The sequence below is a fragment of the Blennius ocellaris genome (assembly GCF_963422515.1).
Source record: "Blennius ocellaris genome assembly, chromosome: 15".
In the NCBI taxonomy this organism is placed as follows: domain Eukaryota; kingdom Metazoa; phylum Chordata; class Actinopteri; order Blenniiformes; family Blenniidae; genus Blennius; species Blennius ocellaris.
In genome coordinates, this window is record NC_137664.1 from 10,183,659 (window position 1) to 10,203,596 (window position 19,938).

At 40.9% G+C, this 19,938-nt stretch overlaps 3 protein-coding genes across 4 annotated transcripts; 1 reads left to right on the forward strand and 2 right to left on the reverse strand.

Moving 5' to 3' along the window:
* The first annotated feature begins 1,787 nt into the window (after positions 1-1,787).
* Positions 1,788-6,141, forward strand: tescb (tescalcin b). 2 transcript variants are annotated; one of them, XM_080510331.1, is made up of 8 exons: positions 1,788-2,002; positions 3,129-3,198; positions 3,428-3,508; positions 3,630-3,769; positions 3,987-4,048; positions 4,442-4,549; positions 4,630-4,677; positions 4,791-6,141. In XM_080510331.1, the coding sequence occupies exons 1-8, from the start codon at positions 1,939-1,941 to the stop codon at positions 4,866-4,868; spliced, it is 651 nt and encodes a 216-aa protein (XP_080366457.1). In that variant the 5' UTR covers positions 1,788-1,938; the 3' UTR covers positions 4,869-6,141. The 2 variants fall into 2 exon arrangements, with proteins under 2 accessions (XP_080366457.1, XP_080366458.1); XM_080510332.1 differs by having other exon boundaries at positions 4,442-4,553; positions 4,791-4,861.
* A 2,661-nt stretch (positions 6,142-8,802) lies between these two features.
* Positions 8,803-9,527, reverse strand: m17 (IL-6 subfamily cytokine M17; the record flags this gene model as incomplete). The annotated part of the gene is made up of 2 exons (XM_080509899.1): positions 8,803-9,267; positions 9,402-9,527. 2 exons carry the CDS (start codon positions 9,525-9,527, stop codon positions 8,803-8,805), a joined length of 591 nt encoding a protein of 196 aa, XP_080366025.1.
* Positions 9,528-15,220: 5,693 nt separating this feature from the next.
* On the reverse strand, positions 15,221-19,898 carry taok3b (TAO kinase 3b; the record flags this gene model as incomplete). Its single annotated transcript, XM_080509796.1, has 7 exons — positions 19,686-19,898; positions 19,421-19,549; positions 19,110-19,313; positions 18,146-18,385; positions 17,383-17,595; positions 16,984-17,166; positions 15,221-15,382 (listed from the first exon to the last, which is right to left on the reverse strand). The coding sequence occupies exons 1-7, from the start codon at positions 19,869-19,871 to the stop codon at positions 15,221-15,223; spliced, it is 1,317 nt and encodes a 438-aa protein (XP_080365922.1). The 5' UTR covers positions 19,872-19,898.
* Positions 19,899-19,938: the final 40 nt, after the last annotated feature.

Below are 19,938 nucleotides of genomic sequence, written 5' to 3' on the forward strand. Positions count from 1 at the left end.
ATTCCTGCTTCAGGCTTTGATCGGTGATAAAAGCAACCTTGTTTCTTTCGTGCGGGGCGTTGCCTCTATACATGTTAGAGCAGTTTGGACCTATTGGGGGGTGATATTCCCATTTTCTAGAACACAGTTTTCATCTTCTTCAGTATTCAAGAATTGAACAGGATGCAGTGCTCGACCTGTTGTTTACCGACGTTTCAAGTTTTCTCTGGACTGAAATATTGTCGCTGTTTCAGCTTCATTGGACTTCTAGAGTTAATTAATACCAAGCTCAAACAAACGTGAAGGCTTGACTTTTAATCTCACACAGCAACTAAAGTTTTTACATAAGCTTGGCTGAAGAATGGTTTCTAAATAGACTTGAAAAAAAGCCCATTCTTCCTCCATTCCTCTATTCCTCCATTATTTACACCACTTTATCCAAGTAAAGATTACCGGGGGCTCAAGCTGATACCAGCCGAGTAATGGCAGGGGTAGGTAGGGTACATCCCGGAGAGGCTGCTTGCACTTTAGGCCACGCTGAATGCTTTTGGTGCAGGAAAGTAGCTGCGGCTTAGGTGGGACAGCAGGTTGCACCAAATTGCTCCCAATAGATGGATTGATCTCTTTGCCTGACAGTTGTCTCCATTGGAGTTTGTGTGTTTGTATTGGTGAATGTGATTAATAATGGAACACTGTTCTGCTGTTAAAGCACAAAAAGCATTATATAAGTGAAATCCTTTTGGACTCCAGTAGGTATCTTTAGAAAAGGTTGGGCCAGTTTTTTTTATATATATTTAACCCACAACAGTCACACTGTGAGAGCTAACCACTGGTAACTGTTGTGTACTCACATTTATTAAGAATTAAATCACTTTTTTTTTCTATTTTATTTTATTTAGGCTTCAGTACTGCAGTGAAGGGCCACACTACATTCACACTGACAGACAATTTACAGTCGCCAAATAACTCAAAGTTGTGTTTTTGGACAGTCCCGGAGTCCCTATAGAAATCCCACACAAACACAGAGAGAACATGCAAACTCCACAAAGGCCCTGCACTCGTCTGAATTCACAACATTATGGCAACGATGCAAGAGTACTTAAACCCGTTGTGGCTCTTCCATAAATATCCTAATCCATGTTATCTAGTGCAGGGTTGCAGGGAACCAATCTGAAGACACATCAGTCAGTCCATCAAGAGGTTAAAAACACACAAAAACAACAACACACACTCCCATTAATACCTATGGGGAATTTAGGGTCACCACTTATTTTCAGTTGCATGTTTTAACAAGCTGGAGAAGAAAATCCACACAACTGCAAAAACAATCCACCTTGTAACGATGTCAACATTTCAAAACAAAAGAAGCGTATTTTAAATTAATGTACAATTTAAAATGGGTTTTATGTGCGCGTGCAGTCTTCTCTAATGCAACAGGTGAGTGTGCACAGGTGGGGCTACCTGTAGGGCAACATGAGTTCAAATGGATTACAGCAATGAATTCATTGAAAACCTTGTTGTCTCAGCGAGGGAGCGCGACTTGTTTGTGTTATAAGATCCTGCGTTTTGATACCTGAGAGCTCCTTGTGGCACGTGGCTGTTGAGTTTGCGCATGGTCTTCCGGGGCATGCAGGGTGTCAGTCTCAGATCGCAGCCTGAGCACAGACCTGGGATCAATACGTGAATTATTGAGGCTGCAGCCTCGTGTTGAGACTCGTGTCGTCATCAGGACGCTGGGTGCGGAAGTGGCCTGCGCGCTTTGCGGAGGATGAGACCTGCTCAGTGACTGGGGAGAGGAGGTGGAAAGTAACACACAATCTGCACCTCATACACTCAGTAAGACGAGAGCATAACTAGGAAGACGAAGAAGAAGGAAAAAAAAAAAGATCGCATGACATCCACTCTGGGTTGATTTGCGCTCGGATCTTTGGTCCCTCTGGTCAGGACGCAGCAGGAGCGATGGGCGCACTACAGTCCGCACCTGCTCAACCACATTATGTTGATCTTGCGGAGAAGACTGGCTGTGAGTAGTCGTTATTACTATTTGGCAGTTCCTCTCCCGTCAGACATGTCGGATGTGTGTGCCGCTTCCTCGCAGCGCACATGTAATTTAAATTCACCCTCATTTTAATTCAGTCTCTTCTTAAAGGGGAAACCCGGGTGTTGCAGCTTCACCCCTGAAGTGATACGCATAAGAAATGATGAATGCTTCCTATAATGGGTGATTACACATGTCCTGAATGTCTGTGCGTAAATGCGTAAAGTAAACCAGGCTGACTGGTGCAGCAGTTATGAATAATTTAAAGCGCAAGCGAATGTAAGTGAAACTTTACCCAGTTTACCACAGGAGGGGCGCTCAATAATAGATCAAAGTTTTACTAAAGCAATGGCCTTCTGTGTGTGTGTGTGTGTGTGTGTGTGTGTGTGTGTGTGTGTGTGGGTGTGGGTGGGTGGGTGGGGGTGTGTGTGTGTGTGTGTGTGTGTGTGTTGAAAGTGATAAAATCTTCAATTTGAAAGAAAAGTGTGATTAATTAAATTATCTATCTATCTATCTATCTATCTATCTATCTATCTATCTATCTATCTATCTATCTATCTATCTATCTATCTAGCCATTCCAACAGCAGAGCACACAGTCAAAGGGTGCCAGTCTAATACACAGTTAATCCATCAACATAATATGCCACACACACATTGACATTAACAGTTCACAGTTTAAGTCACCATCCATCCATACATCCATCTATCCATACATCATACATATTTTATACCGCTTTATACAACTCGGGGTCATGGGTACATTCTGTAGTGAAGAATGGCATTACAGACAGACAGTTTAACACACTTAAATGTACACATATCGGTGATTCTACAATCAAACATGTAACTTAAATGACACTCAGAGCCTGAGAGTAGTTTAACTACTTTGGTTGAGAACATGCAAACTCCACACAGAATGTCACCCTTTTTTTCTGAAGCACCATCGATAAGCATTGTGTCATCACAGTAGTTATACACATGTAGCATTTAAATATCCAAATGTGCTTTTTCAGTTTTACATTTTTAACAGAGCATGGCAGAGCTTGTTTTTTTCAACAAGAAGCCAAATGTTAGTCCATAAATGAACCGTTTCTTGTTTTTGTTTTTAGTTTCCTTAGAGCAGATTGGAGTCCTACATAAGAGATTCAAGCAGCTGAGCCACGATGAACAAACTCTACGGTATGCTGACCTTCATGACTTTAATGTGCTGCGCTGTGCTGTGAGCATTGTTTAAAGGTGACTGTTTTCTTAGGTCAGGATTATTTTTCCAAGGTAATGGCTTATCTTCAGACAACAGCATGTGTTTCTTGGGAAATATAAAACCTGCTCGACAGGCTGCATGTAACTTAACAACACAAGTCATACGGTACTCACTGGAAACCTTTTTTTTTTTTTTCCCCTTATCCAGGAGAGATCACTTCAACGAAATCCCAGATCTGGCATGCAATCCCATCCGTGCACAGATCATAGCGGCTTTCTTTGACCAAAGGTACACTGATAACACCCGACTGCCATTTTGAACAATTAGAAACAGCCTTTTGAGTTTGAGTTTGGATTTCACACTGATTTGGGGATTCTTTTTCAGTTGGTTTTTCCGTGCTTCTCCTCAGAAACTTTCACCAGGACGTCGATGGAACGGTAGAGGAGATCAGCTTCGAGGAGTTCCTCGTGGTCATGTCTCACTTCAGACCCCCGTCTCTCCACATTACGGACGAGCAGCGCGAGACTGTCAGGAAAGAGAAACTGAGATGTGTGTGTTTTAAATCGGCCTCGTGATCACATGCCTGGCGTTATCTGTGGCTTGACACACAGCCGTTAATTTGATAGCTCTCTCTCTCCCCCTCCCTCTCTCTCTCTCTCTCTCTGTCTCTCTTTCTCTCTCTCTCTCTCTCTCTCTCTCTCTCTCTCTCTCTCTCTCTCTCTCTCTCTCTCTCTCTCTCTCTCTCTCTCTCTCTCTCTCGCTGCAGTTTTATTCAACATGCATGATACTGACAACGATGGGACGATAACCCTCGAGGAATACAGACATGTAAGCCTCCTATCACTTGATCACGTGCAGTTTTCAACAATTTGGTGAATTTATCACAATTTCTCTCATGCATACACACTATTAGTTTATAGCTCGTTTATAATGCTGGACTTCTGGCTTCTGTGTTCGTGTTGAAATAGTGTCATATGGTCACGCTCACATGAATTTCGAGGATGATTAAAGTTGCAGATTGTCTGCACGAGGAGGAAGTTGTGTCACCCCGCAGTTGGTCAGTGTCTGTCTTCACTCCACCATTAGTCTCAGCTGCCTGCCTTCCTGCAACAAACTTAATTGGCAGCTAATGAGGGCAAAGAGGAAGCATATTATTTCCTGAAGCCGTGGAGCCGTCGCAGTAACAATGTTTGATTTCGACTGCTGTACACGTCTGCCCAGGTGGTGGAGGAGCTGCTGTCTCGCAGCGGCGCACTGGAGAAAGAAACCGCCAAAAGCATTGCTGATGCCGCCATGTTGGAGGTGGCCAGTATTTCAATGGGTCACATGGTATGTACGTTACTACAATTGAAAATGCCGGTTTTCTTAGTCACTGGAGTGGACAAGCCTAACAACTCCATCATGTTCAGGAGCCTGATGAATTCTATGAGGGGATCACATTTGAACATTTCCTCAAGGTTGGTTGACGGCTTTTACAAACAACAATGAAAATACACCAAAATATGTCATTATACTTGATATCCGCCATATGAAAAGAGGTGGTGAAGTAAAAGCAAAAACTCTGTTGCAGTTGCTGAATGGCTTCGAGATTGAATCAAGAATGAGCATTCGCTTCTTGAATATGGACGCAACTACCCTGTGCAAGTGAGGTTGGTACATGAAAATATGCAGTGAAAAAACTGAGAATGAAGAATTGTAGTTTCTACTGTAGCATTAACTGGGGATGCACGAGATTGGATATATGCCGATATCCGATATGCAGATATTCTGATGCAATACTTAATACTGACAACATTAAATCACGGTTAAGTTATGGTGCTTTTTAGCTGATGGGACTGCTGCCAGCTCCCAGGCCACAGTGTGAAAACGAATACAACTTATATGAAAACATAATATTTTTTGTCAAGACAAAACTGTAAACTCTTTCATATTCTCAGAACATTTCGTCAATCACTAAGGCATGAAATGCCTTTAATTGTTAACCATTTCTGGTTGGACTGGGCTGCAGGTGATTCACACATTCTCATATTAACTTAATGAAAGTAATTTGTTTCTACAACACGAGCACATGTGGTTCTACAAAGCTTTAAAACATAAATATAGACTCATAAATTGAGCTCAGCCAATTGTTCACACTTATCTGAGCTCGAACCAGTGACAATCATCTTGATGATGCGTAAACAAACTGAACATGGACCAGAACCAGGAAGCAAGCCTGGTTGGATTTCAAGTTCTCAAAAGGAGAAGCGGGTTTTAACTCGTCACACAACTGACATTGAGCGCTCGTTGCAAATGGCGACTTTATCAGTTTCTCAAACTTCACAAAAAATATCTCCACATAGCAGACGTGTTTGATTTCTCCCTTGTCTATGTTCATCAATGGAATGACGAGAAAGAAAAGAGAAAAACATTGGCATACGATCATCTGCATTTCATGCCAATGCCGATGTTTAATTTTTTTTTGCGTGTTTACCGGCAGACACCGATGTTGTCCAGATATCATCGTGCATCCCCGGCATTAACTCTGCTATACCTGTTGCTTCCTGCTTGCACTAAATATATGCCTTACCCATGTTTGACTACTATGCAAATCCAAAGACTTTATGTATATTGCAGTTGTTTTAGAAGTAATTGATCTATTTGTAAGAAATACTGTGAGATTACTAGATGGGAGGACGGGTACTTTATACGCCTATGAAACACTGGACGAAGCAATAATAATCATATATCTGTGACTGGAGAGCAGGTACCACAAACTATGCATGCAAATATAAATGCTTGAAGAGCCTTTAAAGATGTCATTGCTGTAAATCAATAACTTAATTATCAGGGATATAACAGCCTGTCTGTAAATGTGTCTACATGTATTTAATGGTGGCGAGATAATAACTATGAAATGCATTTCATTAATCACAAATGTGGCACCTGGTGCATGTTCTGCACTCTATATTTGCACAATAAAAGACTTCCATGAAACAGATCTGACTTCAGTTCATGATGTGTACTTCTGGTAAATGGGAAACAGGAGTGCTGCCCTGCAAAAATAAATGCTTGAAGGACATTTCTAATACAAGAATAGGTTATGTATATTTTGTTTTTGCTTAATTATACATTTAACCTCCTTTCTGTTCCACCATTCAAATATAAACCTCCCCTTTTTAAAGTTTCACTTGAAAATTAGTTGCAAAATTTAAATTGTAAGCGAAAATTTGTGCAAATCATAATGTTTTCCCAGAAACCGTCAACGTACTGTGACAATAAATGGCTCGTAGGAATAACCTTCATTGCTGGTTCATCGATGTGTATCCTTTCTTTCCCAAAATTCATTGACAACTTCTCAGGACTTCATGTTATAAGATGAATAGGTTTTAGGGAGTTTTGTGAGAGTGAGAGAAACCTGAGCGTTTTCTTCCTGACCACAGATCCAACACAAAAATCGTTTTCCTTCATAACATCAGAAGTGAAAGAATTTTTAAAAATCAGAAGCTCAAGTGTGTTGACAGTTTTCAGCTCTCAGTCTGTTTACGACTTATTATTAGTCATTTCAGTCTGCTTCTGAGACGTGAAGCCATTTACTGTTGGAACATGCCAGTTTCCAACCTCATATCTACTTGACTGATCCTTTTTTAACACAGCAAAACTTGCACCAGAGACAAGCTTTAACCCTGAACTACATGTTTAAAAAAATGGAAGAAAAAACTTAATATGTTTGAAATGTAGAGAACCTAAACAAATGCATGAAAACGATGAATGGGAAGAAAGTGGCTGCAATATACAACAAAAGTAGCAATCAGAATATTTCCAGTTTGTTAGAGGCCTTGGACTCTTTCTTGAGATTTAATGTCACAAATAATACACTTGGTTAGAAGAAAAATACAAAAATCAACTGTCGACCTTAGTGAAAAGTAAAAGCAGAAACTAATTTGCCCGTTTGATCTTCATCATCCTCAGAAAGCAAATCAAATCAAACCAGTGGTTGGTATATACCGCCCTCTTCAGGTTGAAGGTAGTATCACATGTTAAAGGATAAACTTCTGCTTATTATGATAGCATATGAAATGTAAGCTGTATATTTGGGGTAATATTTTCCATGAATTTCAGAGTTTTTGTTTAATTTCTTAGAGAAATTATGTTGTAATCCATTGGGACATGCGCAAGGAATCCGTTTCGATTGTTAATTAAACCTATTTAGCAGTTGTCACATCAAATAATGAAAAGAAGAGTCTTTTAAGAGTTACAAGAGTGCAAACAACCCGACACAAGTTGTATCATATGTCCAAAAATTGGTTGTATTTGCTGTCTCATCTCTAAGTAATCTGATTAACAACTGGAGTGTTATATTGTATTCTCGACGACATTTTGGCAGTTCCTTACAATAAACACAAATAACATAGTGATGAGTCAGGTGTATTGGAGTTTCACGGTGATGATTTGTGAGAAATGAATCTGCTAGAAAGGACTTCATCACTTCTTAAGTCTTGTGAAGTATTAAGGAGGTAGTGAAAATGACTGCATTATGTAGACTGAAGAGTGGCTGTTGCCCTGAGGTACCCTTTGTGTTTGTGCTTTAAATAAGACCAAGTTATAACAGGGAACTTGATTCATGACCCAGAGTGAATCCCCCATCTACTTCCATTTTCCTAAGAACTTGTGACTTGAGGAAAGTTTAGCCAACAATTGCTTCATGTCAATAAAAATATGTATGTTTATGTAGATGACAAGTTCGGATTGGAGGACGTGTTAATGATCTATTAAAAAAAAAAAGCAGTAGGAACAGGGGGGCTGTTCCTACTGGATTTTCCCACCCATCACACACTTGCATCTCCATCAACACAGGAACGCAGGGACGAAGCACGAAAACAAAGCCGTGTGGGCACATACAGTTATCTGACCCCCGCACATCCACACCCACACCTTGTGACTGACCAGACGGCCCGCCAGTTTCATGAAATCTTTCCTATCTGATGCAGCCATGTGTTGAACACATGCGTCATTCTGGGTTGATATCACACAGTCAGCGTCTCAGCAGCTTCCTGATTTTTTATTTAAACTCGTCTTGATGGACTGATTCTAAGCCGAAAACAGCACATGATGCCTCACAACTAACAGTGTTTTTCTAACTTTGACACAATTTTTTTTTTTTTACGACTTATAATGGGAGCACTTTTTTTTTTTAAATGGGTCCCACCAATAAGAAGATCTGTGATGCAAAACCTGTTTACTTTTCAGATGTTTATTAATACACTGACCCTGCTGCATCCAAATGGAAAATCAAAGATGACAAAGAAGTACAGCCGCAGATTATTTTAATAACTACGTGCACAGCAAATTAATTTACATCAGCCAGCAATGCAGAATTTCAGATAACACAATAAAGAAATTAAATATACATGACTTGCATGATGATGTATTTAACATAATTCCACTGCCAATAGATACACGAAAAAATAAATATTAAATACCATAAATATGCTCTATTACAGTGATGTACCGGCCACCTTCATACTCACTTAAATTTTCTAGTCTTTATCAGCCCAGTGAGTAAAAGCGCTGACCATCAAAATCCAGCTTGGGGTCATACTTCAGAAGAGTTTGTTTTTTTGTATCCTTCTTCTGCACACCTTGCTTTTCAGGGTCCTCAGTTCTCGGGAAACATTTGAGAGGAACTCTTTGTAGGTCCTCAGCACCGCGCAGCCGTAGACCTTCTGCTGGAAGACGTTCTGAGATGGAGGTAGTGTCGTCGGCCCCCCCGCTGGGTCCGGCACGGGCAGGTTTGGGAAGAGGCTCTGGTAAAAAGTTTTTATGGAGGCAGCCAGGTACCTGCTGCGTAGCCTGACGCCGGCCAGCTCCGACAGCAGCGGGCTGGCTGGTGACTGTAAGTCCGTCTGCTGCTCGTACACGCGTTTGAAATGTGGGAAGAAGGCTTGGAGCTGAGTGTAGATGCTGGAGATCCTCTCTGAGGGCTCCAGCCCGGAGATGCTGGGGTCGGGGATGTTGTTGACTGTCACCTTGCATAAAAGCTCTGACATTTCTCCTTGAGAAGCTTTCTGCAACAAATAAAGAGTGAACAACACACGGTGATGTTGGTTTACTTGCACGCCGCCAAGTGAATTACTTGAAATCTGTGTGGTCACTGTCCAAGCAGCAATAAGTTAGCAGCCAGCTTTCTATCTATACTCACGTATGTTTTGATGAGGTCCACAGATTCCTTCTGTACAAGCCTTGTGAGCTTTAAAGTCTGCTGCAGAGCATTCCCACACTGCTGGCTTCTGCCTGCCGCCACAATTTTTGTTGAATCAACAGCCATAAGCAGCAGGAGAGAGAGTAATGCTGAGGAGAAAGGAACTGGTCAGTTATGGTTAACCTACATCTCATTGGTGTGGGGAACTTCAATTCCCAAACCACAAGCACACAGCAAGAGAGGTAAAAATACAACATCCTCCTGCGAATCTTCAACCAGAGACAAAAGCTGCTTCTAAAGATTTTGAGCTGCATTGTTGTGATTTCAGTTACAGTACGTTTAAATGTCACCGCACATCATCAGTCACTTTAAATGTTGAACAGATTCGTCAGACAGCTCAAAAATCATTTTACATCTGCAGAAAACAGCAAACTTCAATTACTTTCTCAACAATGCAACGGTGTTTAATCCTCCTGTGGGTATCCAATCAAACAGTGAATACAGTAAAACTTACTGGTTGCTGTTTCCATAAACTGTTGAAAATGCATATTCTTTACATGGCCATTCATTCTCCTCCCAAGAAGCACAGGCGAGCAGTGCGGGCTTGTCATAATCACACTGCTTTAAAACTTTTTAAAAAGTCAGAAACCACACGTTTGTCATAGGAGGAAATGACGTGCTCTTTGTGAGGCAACCAAATTTCCCAGAATTTCCTCCTCTCTCTCTCTCTGTCTCTCTCTCTGTCTCTCTCTCTCTCTCTCTCTCTCTCTCTCTCTCTCTCTCTCTCTCTCTCTCTCTCTCTCTCTCTCTCTCTCTCTCTCTCTCTCTCTCTGATATGCTCTTTTTCATCTTTCCTCCATATTGCACCAGCAGACAACGTCCCTACATGTCTGCTGAGTGGACAGGCATGTATGGACGTTGTCCCCCAACGAGATGATTATCATTAGTAATGTTTCATTGTATTCATTTTTCTTCCTTTTTATCCTGCTTAAAAATAGACCCCTATTATATTTGAATCACTTGAGGAACATTATTCTTCTGAATTTAGAAATGGGCTACATTTAAAGATGAGCTGATGGCTGAGGTCAGCTCCCCTTTGACACAGTTCTCTAACATGCTTTCTATCCCCCTCTAGAGCTCGTCGGTGAGACGGTAAGAAGTGGATGAAGGGGGAAAGTGAGCTCACCTCTCTGCACAAAGCATAATCTCTCTCTCTCTCTCTCTCTCTCTCTCTCTCTCTCTCTCTCTCTCTCTCTCTCTCTCTTTAGATTTTTTTTACTTTTAAAACAGAAAATGTATGAGCCTTACCTCAATTTACACTTTCAATAGATTTTTTTTTTGGGGGGGTGGGGGGGCTTCACTGGCATAAATGTGATCTTATAACTCATTATTCCAACCACACAACTGCACTTATTAGTGTTGAGATGTTTACACAGACATAACCAAAAGTGTTGAGTAAATTCAAGTGAACTGCAATGTGTTAAACCTTATTTTTCTTTTAATGCTGACTGTTAATTCCTTTATCTGATTAACCGGAAATAATTGTCTCTGTGTGACAGTATTATCATGTGGGCATTGCTGGAGGGAACTGGCAGGGTCACAGGAAGTGTTTCTCAATCACAAAGTGCGTAGAGGGCTGGGTCTACTTCACTTTAGCAGGCGATCCGTTGGTGTCTCACTGATGCCGCTCATGTTATCTTGGAAATTATTTTCCTGTGACATGTTGTGATGAGGCATCTTCCAGGGGTTTAGTTGAAGCAGAATTGCAAGGTGGAACCGGGGAGTACGTAAAAATGCGAAAGTGATTTTGCAAATATGTTGTCTAATACGTCACCACCACCGCAAACCTCGAGGATTAATGGTCACTTCTGCTTGGAGTTTTGATGCGTCGGTGGGTTAACTGAAGTTCAAGCTGCAGGATGGAGACGCACTGTGGTTGACAGAGGCAACAGGTGAACGTTGCCCTGAAAGCGAAACAGCTCATCATGAAGCTGGCATAAAAGTTCCAACTTCTTGTCAACCCTGCAGATGCTCGTAAAACCACCGACGACTCGTGGGAAAACAGGGGTAACTCGGCACACCACAATTCTCCCTTATCGGCAACGTGCCTGTGTCTCACAGGCCTCCTTATGTTATGAGAGGATGATTTCATATTATGATGAATAATCCAATGGTTTGTTTGGGTAGTATGGGATGAGGAACCAGCCCAGATTACGTAAAGAAGATGTTTTGCTTGCTTATGTGATGTCTCATCCCAACGTCACCGCCATCACATATTTCTTGGATGAACGTCATATATCTGCATGCGGTCAATCCTACGCAAGTAATTAGAGTTTAGATTGCGAGATATAGAAGCCCATCTACCTTCCATCTTCTACTGTTTTAACCAACAGTTATAGAATTATAGGGGTGTTAAAAGGCAATCCCAGCTGATAATCAATGAGAGACAGCCTACACCTTGCACACCATCCATCGCAGCTCAAGTCACACACTTGTCATTCACATTTACAGTCATTTCAAGTGACGTGTTCTTGGACTGTGGGAGGAAACTCAAGTACCCCAAGCCCTGAATCAAACCTGGGATCTTCAGAAGTGTTGCAGGCAATTCAAGCAGCATGTTAACACAAAGCAACTCATTATGAATTTGATGTGAAATCTCATCTGATTTGGTGGCATTCGCGTTCTGGTTCCAACCCAGCGGATGCTTGTCAAACCACAGACTACTCAAGAAAATACAGGGGGAACTCGGTGCACCACAACCCTGTCAGCGCTTCTTCGGGTGAAGGGTTAACCACTCTTCTGCCACCCTTGGGGCTTTCCAGTGGCCCCAAGGAATAACAGAGGGGTTGTGGTAAGTCTGTAAAAGCAGGTGGTGCTGTAGACTTTGACAGCTTGAAGGAAATTAGTCGAATTCCTGCCAGTACCGACACACTGAGAGAAAAAAAGTCAAAAAGCAACACCTGAATCAAGCAGGTTGAGACTAAAATATATATATATATATTAGATTTATATATACATATATTTTCCACTCAGCAGTGTGGCCTCCTTCTCACCTCATACTTCCGATTCACATTGATGGTTTTTCACAAGTTAACTTTGCCTGTATGCTTGTTAGTGACCTACAGAGATTGACAGTTAACAGCAACTGAAACACGGTAGTTTGCAGGCGGTCGCATCACATCAAAGAAAAGCAAGGTTGAGAAGTCCCACACCACAAAAGAAAGCACAAGAAGCAAATTCAGCCACATACATGAAGAAAAGCGCTGCCATAAAATGCAGGATGTTGCTCGAGACTGCGTTTCTTTGAACAGAATCTCTTTTATTTTGTCTTTGAACTGCACAGGAAATGGTGAATAAAGTTCTTTAGGAAAGTCCCCTTTTAGTTCTAACTAAATACATCTTTCTATTAACGTAAAATCCACACAAATTGTAAGGTTCATATTTGTTCTGAAGCTCTCGGGCAAACTTATTCAAGCACGCCAACAGCACTTTTGTTTTTCAGTGAAACCATTTGTCCACAAGGCTTCAATTTTACGTGACCATAGACAAAAGGCCTTACTGCATGTGAGAAACCCTTTTTTTCCCCCCCTTCATCAAATTTCAGAAAAGTTCGTGTAAATGTAAAAGGCTGAAAAATCTAAGTGGAACCACTCAACTTCAGAACACACTCTAGTTAAATGCAGCAAATCCCAAATTTAGTCTTCGACATGTAAAACAAGAGCATTAAAGTTCTATTGCCATCAGAAACTGAATGTCATTATATTCCTCCATTAAAAATACTTTGTGAATTCAGGGGACGTCTTCCACCTTTCAGCCCTGTGAGGAATATGATCCAACATTAAAACAGGTTGTAGCAAAGAAAAAAGAAAAAACAGGCAAAGAAATACCTGTCATGACATGAAAGGGTTGCATTCAAGACCACCACATTAAACAGTGTTTCAAAATCTGACCCATGATAAAATAGTATTTATTATTTTTTTTTTATACATATACTTCATTTTTAGAGGGTTTCACTGCATGGGGCACTCTACATATGTCATGGAAAACTTAGAAGTGTTTTACATCCGGAAGGGGACGGGAGGGTCTCAAAATGCTTCATGTTTACATTTTTTAAAAAATCAATCGTCTCTCCAAGACAAAAAACTACAAGGCTAAAGGTGGTATTAGAAATTAAGCACCAAACAATTATCTTTCCATTCAGTATAAATGGAATAATTGTGCAACCTGTTCAATGACCATAATGAACATGGTGAAAAATATGTAAATCTTATCATTAGACACTAATTACTGAAATGCAATTGGACCCACACATTGTTTCATTTGCTTTTGCAGAGCCGCCGACCTGTAAAAGATCTCCGTTGTTGATATACTAAGAAGTCTGTGGTTCCATTCACCAGCATTTATACAATCCGAAAGTCTTTGACTGAGCAATATACTGAGCGATTGTATGACCCTTTCTCTATTAGAAAACAAATAAAACAAAGCAAAATCTTTATCATTAACCTCTGTTATCAGTAATAGACCAGTGCCTCTGTATATTCTAGTTATATTCTCATGTACAAATATATCAAAAATTATACAGCACAATTCTCACCATTTTCCTTTACAAGAACTTTGATTAGTGAACATTAAATGATTCACAAGTTTCGATGAACCCCCAAAATAAACAAAAATGGTGCCGGCCTCAGTAAGTAAAATATAGATACAGCAAACACACAACTAAAATCTGCTTCAGGCACAACTTAAATAAAGGCATTTGTGAAATTATCATATCAAATATGGCGCTTATGTTCAGTATCCATAGGCCTAAGATGAACTGAAGAAAAATTAAATAAATAAAACGCTATGAGCACTTTTATTTACAAACAGCTAAAAATCTCTGACAGATTCATGCTTCACTTCACAACCTGAATTTGTCCTTAAAGTGCATGCAATAATAAGCAGTTTTACCAAGTGGGATCTTGATTTGTGATAAGATGAACGGGTTGATCAAGCTAATGCCAATTGATTCTACATATTTGAGAAAAGAAACGATAAGAGCTGTTGTCTAGAAAAGTGAGGGACCACAGTATACTGTATGCATAAGCACAATATGGAAGAATGACCAAATTGAAAAAAAAAAAACCTTCAAAAAAGAATAAACTCTGACTATCCAGTGACCCCATACAGTAATATTAACATTCAGAGATTCAAATTGACTGAAATAAGATCGAAAACCAATGAAATAAAAAGACAAAGCAGCTTAACACCACGGGGGAGTCCGCAGCTCACATTCCACAATGTCCCTCCATGTAAAACACACACACACACGCATACACGCACACACACACGCATACACGCACACACACACACACACACACACACACACACACACACACACACACACACACACACACACACACACACACACACACACACACACACACACGAAGCATCATATGAACATGATGGGTTTCTACTTAAACATATCAAAGTGCCCATTTTACTAAAATTTCCTGATTTATTCAATTCATACCAAAAGGAGGAAATGGCATGGAGGAAAGAGTCTGTTATTCTGCACATAGGTTTTGAGTTACACTGACTAGGTTTGACTTTTATTGACATGTTGTTGTAGATTATGTTGTTTTACTTTCCCCCCTCCAAGATTGACAAAAGAAGCTCTCATTCCACGTGACACCTCGATTCAAAGATGCAATATCTAAGAGAGAAGAAAAAGTAAATAGAGAAAGTCATCGAGTTTCGTCACAGTGGACGTGACAAACGGTCAAGCGGACGTGAAAAGGGCACGGATATGTTGTCCTCAAGAGATAAATCCACTTTCATCTGTTGTCTTCTTTGGGGAAGTCCATAGATCCCAGGCTTCCAAAGCCCAGGCTTCTACTTTCTGTGTCGAAAGTGTTCATTTCTCTGTCCTGGCGCTCCAACAGGTGCTTGATCCGTTCGGTACGTTCCTTCTGAAGTGCGGCCAGTTCCTCTTCAATCTGGAAAAACATCCAGCTTGTTATTTTGTTTCAGGGACGCTTGATTTCAGCTTGTGTTGGACCTGGTCGCGGTCTGTGTTCCTGAGTTAGTCGCATCAACATTATTGCTCAATCTTTGCCGACAGTCAGAACTCTGCCACACTTCAAGCTGGACGACCATTAAGAGTCAACATAAAATGTTCATTCAGCTTTTTTTTTATTATTACTAATTCAAGGTGATTTTAGAATACATTTGCCAGATGTGAAAAAAAAAAATTCTTATCTAAAGTGAAGATGTGTTTGTTTTCTGAACTCCTGTTAAGCAGTCATGAGTTTATGCTTGAAAAATGAGTCCAATGACTGAATACATTGAGCTCCCAAGCAAAGGTACCATTTCCCCTTTCTCTTCTCCTTGTACACGCGATACATGGTGCTTTCATTTCAAATAGTTTTTCAACTGAACAAAAGTTATTGTGTATATGTGAATGTGTTTTTTTCCTATGCTGTCTCCATACAATATCCTTCGATACTTGTTCTATCCAGGCCGGGGCCACATTGAGCTGGAGGCTAATCCACCAGACAAACTGCAAGACGCATCATGGACTCGCAGCCTCGTATCAGACCTGCTGGATTTAGACCGACACACACCCATTATATAGTGAAAATGGCTTCAAAATATCAATCCCACTTAAACTTGGAACAACAGAGATACAAAAGCACATTTAATGTTAGGAAGCTGAAGCCTTAGAACCAGCTTACTCTTTGAATAATGGGGATAATATTGAGCTGTACACAGATACAGGACAAAATGTACTAAATATTTTGAGTGTTGTTCTTATTTATTGATTTTCCTTCCACACAAATTGTGTTAGTTGTTTGGAGGATAAGTTTCGGGGGGGGGGGGGGGTTACAACCCACACAAAGGGGGATGTAAACTCCACACAATAAGGCCCAGAGTGCAGAATCGAGTGCTTGTCATAAATTAAGAGAACCGAGCACTTCAGCACTGTGCTGCCCCCGTGTGACACATGAGGCGATGAGTACATCCTTGACAAGTAAAATGTTTACATTCTATTTGTTGTAGAATAACTATTAAAAACTCCTAATAATTGTGTTTACATGATGAAAAAGAAAATAAATGCTGTATGTCGGCCAAGCGGTTCGGTTCGTAGCATGATGGCGTTTCAGTTGGGTTGTTGCAGGTTTGACTCCTTATCTCACCTCTGCCCTGGAGCATGCTCACATCATCAACCTCACACTGCTGTGGTGATCGGCAGGTCAAATGTTCCACGCCTTAGCTGAGCACCTGCTCATACTTATTAATTGGCACTAAAGTGAAACTCAGTCCCCGATGAGGGCCTCAAAATTCCAAAGAGTGAATAAATGCCCATATTCCTATTCTGCAAAGTCAAATTTTAATTTTGCAGTGGACTCTTTGGGAGGTGAAGAACCCCAGTTTTCTGTATGACCCACCAACAGAAGTGATACAATAATAATGTGACCAATACACAAATTTCACCTCTATCTCCTTATCTGTTTGAGGTTATTTCTTTTATATAGTTTCATGCTTCACACTTAATTCCAGTATTTAAAAATGGCTTTGATCTTAAACTTACACCTACCTTCTGTTCAAGGTGCGCTCTCCGTATGGAGACCTTCTGCTCAAGTTTCTGCTGCTCTCGCTCATGTTGGGTCTCCATCTGTGACTTGGTTTTTCTCTGGTAGGCGTCCAGAAGCTCCATCTCCTGCTTCAGCTGCTGCTTCAGAGCCTGGCACTCAGTCTCCTGCTCTGCTTCTAATCGCATCTACAAACCCAGGAACACCGAGTGAGAAGCGTTGACGAGGGTGCGGGAGATTAGAGGCCTTTAAGGTTTAACCCACACAAGTTTTTAAACAACTTTCTGTCATTCAGTAGTATAAGGAAACCAATGTAGTTGTGAATGCAATTGTAAACTCTTGATCCTTGATGAACAACATTTCACATAAAAGGAAAAGACAAAAAAAAAAAAATAAAGTCATACCGCCTGTGACGCCATCATCTCATTGATGCTCTGTTCGTACTGCTCAGCCAGTATGGCCAGCTTGCGTGTCTGCTCCTCTTTCAGGCCCTTCAGGATGGTCTTGTGGTCACCTTTGGGAGACACTTCCAGCTGATGGTTTCTGAGCGCTTTGTACTGTTTGTTCTGCACCTTGCAAGTATCCTGGAACTGCTTTTTGATCTGCATCTCCAGCATCTACAGGGGGTCAGAAGTAGATGCAGGTGAGTATGAGTATTGATGAAAGCTGGTCCGGTCATGTTTGGTTTAAATTCTTAAAAATGAATCGTTTCATTTTCAGTCTACCTTTATATCCAGTAAATCATTGTACTTTGCAGACATACATATTATACATTTCATTTATTTGCAATGGCTTTGAACATCTGAGCTCACATCACATCGAACCCTAACCCTAACACTATCATTAAAAAAAGAAAAAAAGTAAAGCTTTAAATTTGCAAAGACTGCAACACACATGTTTTGGAAGAAGTGGTTCTCATGGCAACATGATTATTACTTTTTTACAAGTTTCTATTGAGCCATCTGGCATTAAAATACAAGGTGAAATCCAGTCAATTCAAGCATTTGTCTCTTTTACGAAAAAGAAACTGATGTGCATTACCGGCAGAGCTTAAACTAAAATCTGCAGATAATCTTCACACCATGAAACCTGTAATGGTCCTTTTAATAAGAAACTTCCTAAACTTTTCCAGCTTTTGGCAAACTGAGACATTTTTTTTTCTGGCACCTTGAGGTTTCGTGGCTGCTGCCGGCACTCTAGAGTGTGTTTCCTGTGCAGTTCTCTTTGTCGCCGGCCGTTGTACTCCTCCTGGTTTTCGAGCTCTGTTTGATGCTGCAGCCGCATGAGCTCAACGCGCAGCTTCTGCAGCATTTGCAGCTGCCTGCGCTCCAAGTCCTGGGTGGACTCGTCCTGCCGGATCATCAGGGCGTGCTCCATCTCTTTCTGCGTCCGCTTCTTGTTGAGTTCCTGAAACGTGAGCATCGTATGGATGTCATTTTTGGAGAAGTTTGAAAAGTCTGTTTTATCTTCGTTCATCCGTTTGCTGCACTGCATGTGACTAGAAAGTCATATAACTTGACAGGTTCCGTTATGTAATTTGAATGTCACACAGTATTTATTCCTCCTGTTTTTTTTTTTTTTTACTTCACGTGCTTCTTTTTTGCTGAAATACATAGGTCAGCTTTTTGGCCTTTTTAATGCACATTCAGAGATGAAACAAAAAGTCCCCTAGATTATTTTGCATAGTCCTCTTCAAACCCTTTCAACTTCTAATGATAAAGTGGGACATATTCTGATTTCAGGGTTAAAGGGTTCAATCCTGCTTTTTGAAATGTCAATGTGCCATTGGAGAGACACTGAATCCCAGGTTTCCCCCAGTGGTCTGGGAACACTTTGCATGGTGGAATTTGCTGAGTGTGTGTGTGTATGTGAGCGTTTCAGTGAAGGGGGGGACATGTGACTAATCCTGTAAAGCACATTGATACTGCTGAAGCGGTATAATTGTCTATGTAAGTTAAAAAAAAGTCCAGTGGAAAGTTTGTGTCTCGTCAATAGTATAGTGTATAATGCTGATGACCATTACTCATTTCCTGGGCTTGACAACCATATTTTCATTGACTTTTGAAGCAAATCATCATCAAATATTTTGCAAACGGCTAATCTGTTACGCAATATTAGAAATCCACATTACCTCTCTCAGTTGCTCCTGTTCAAACTCATGTCTTTTGACCAGACTCCGACGTTTGAGGGCCCTGCAGCTCCGATCGTAGACCATCCTCTGCTGGGCCAGCAGGTGAGCTTCCTCCTCAGCTTGAGAGCGCTGTATTGTTTCTTTGTGCCTGGACAGACGCTCCTGCTTCTCCTCCTTGGGTGTACAAGGGTCTTCACCCATCTCCTAAAATATAAAACATAGAGGAACTGGAGCCTTTATGATGCAATGAAATATGTAATATCTGCTTCATGCTCAATGAATTTATCGTATAATTTCATAAAGGTAATTACTTCCTTGATCTTTTCTTTGCAATGCCTGTATTCCTTTTTCTGGTTGTCTAAAAAAGAGGTCAACTCTCTCTTTTGCTGAGCAACAATCTGGTGCTGGATCCTTCTCTCTTCTGCTGCAACTGACTTCATCTGTGAAGAAATGCATAGAAGCGACCTTTAATGATTGGCTGCCCTATAAAACAAGCACTGGCGTGTCATAAAGCGAACTTAATAAAACTTCAGTTTCAAACTCATGCGTGAATAAGACCTGTTGTCAAGGCTTTACCTCTTTGTCTGTTTGAGCTGCATGGCGTTTTGCCAATCTTTCCAGTTCAATGTAAGTGTTATTTGCATGTGTCTCTAATTCCTTCTGCAGCCGGAGCCTATGCTCATCCATCTCGGCCTTTAGCCTGTTCTCCAGGGCGATCAGCTGCTTCTGGTGCTGTCGCCGCATGCGCTTATACCCAGACATCTGCTCCCGCAGCTCAAAGTCCTGCTCATGCTCCTGGATCTACCTGATGCCCTACCCAAAAGAATGA

Excerpts from the sequence above, each read along its gene's own strand:
- tescb (XM_080510331.1), top strand. The coding sequence starts at position 1,939 with ATGGGCGCACTACAGTCCGCACCTGCTCAACCACATTATGTTGATCTT. Across the intron at positions 4,550-4,629 it reads GTATTTCAATGGGTCACATG|GAGCCTGATGAATTCTATGA; the intron begins GTATGTACGTTA and ends CATCATGTTCAG. Across the intron at positions 4,678-4,790 it reads CATTTGAACATTTCCTCAAG|TTGCTGAATGGCTTCGAGAT; the intron begins GTTGGTTGACGG and ends ACTCTGTTGCAG.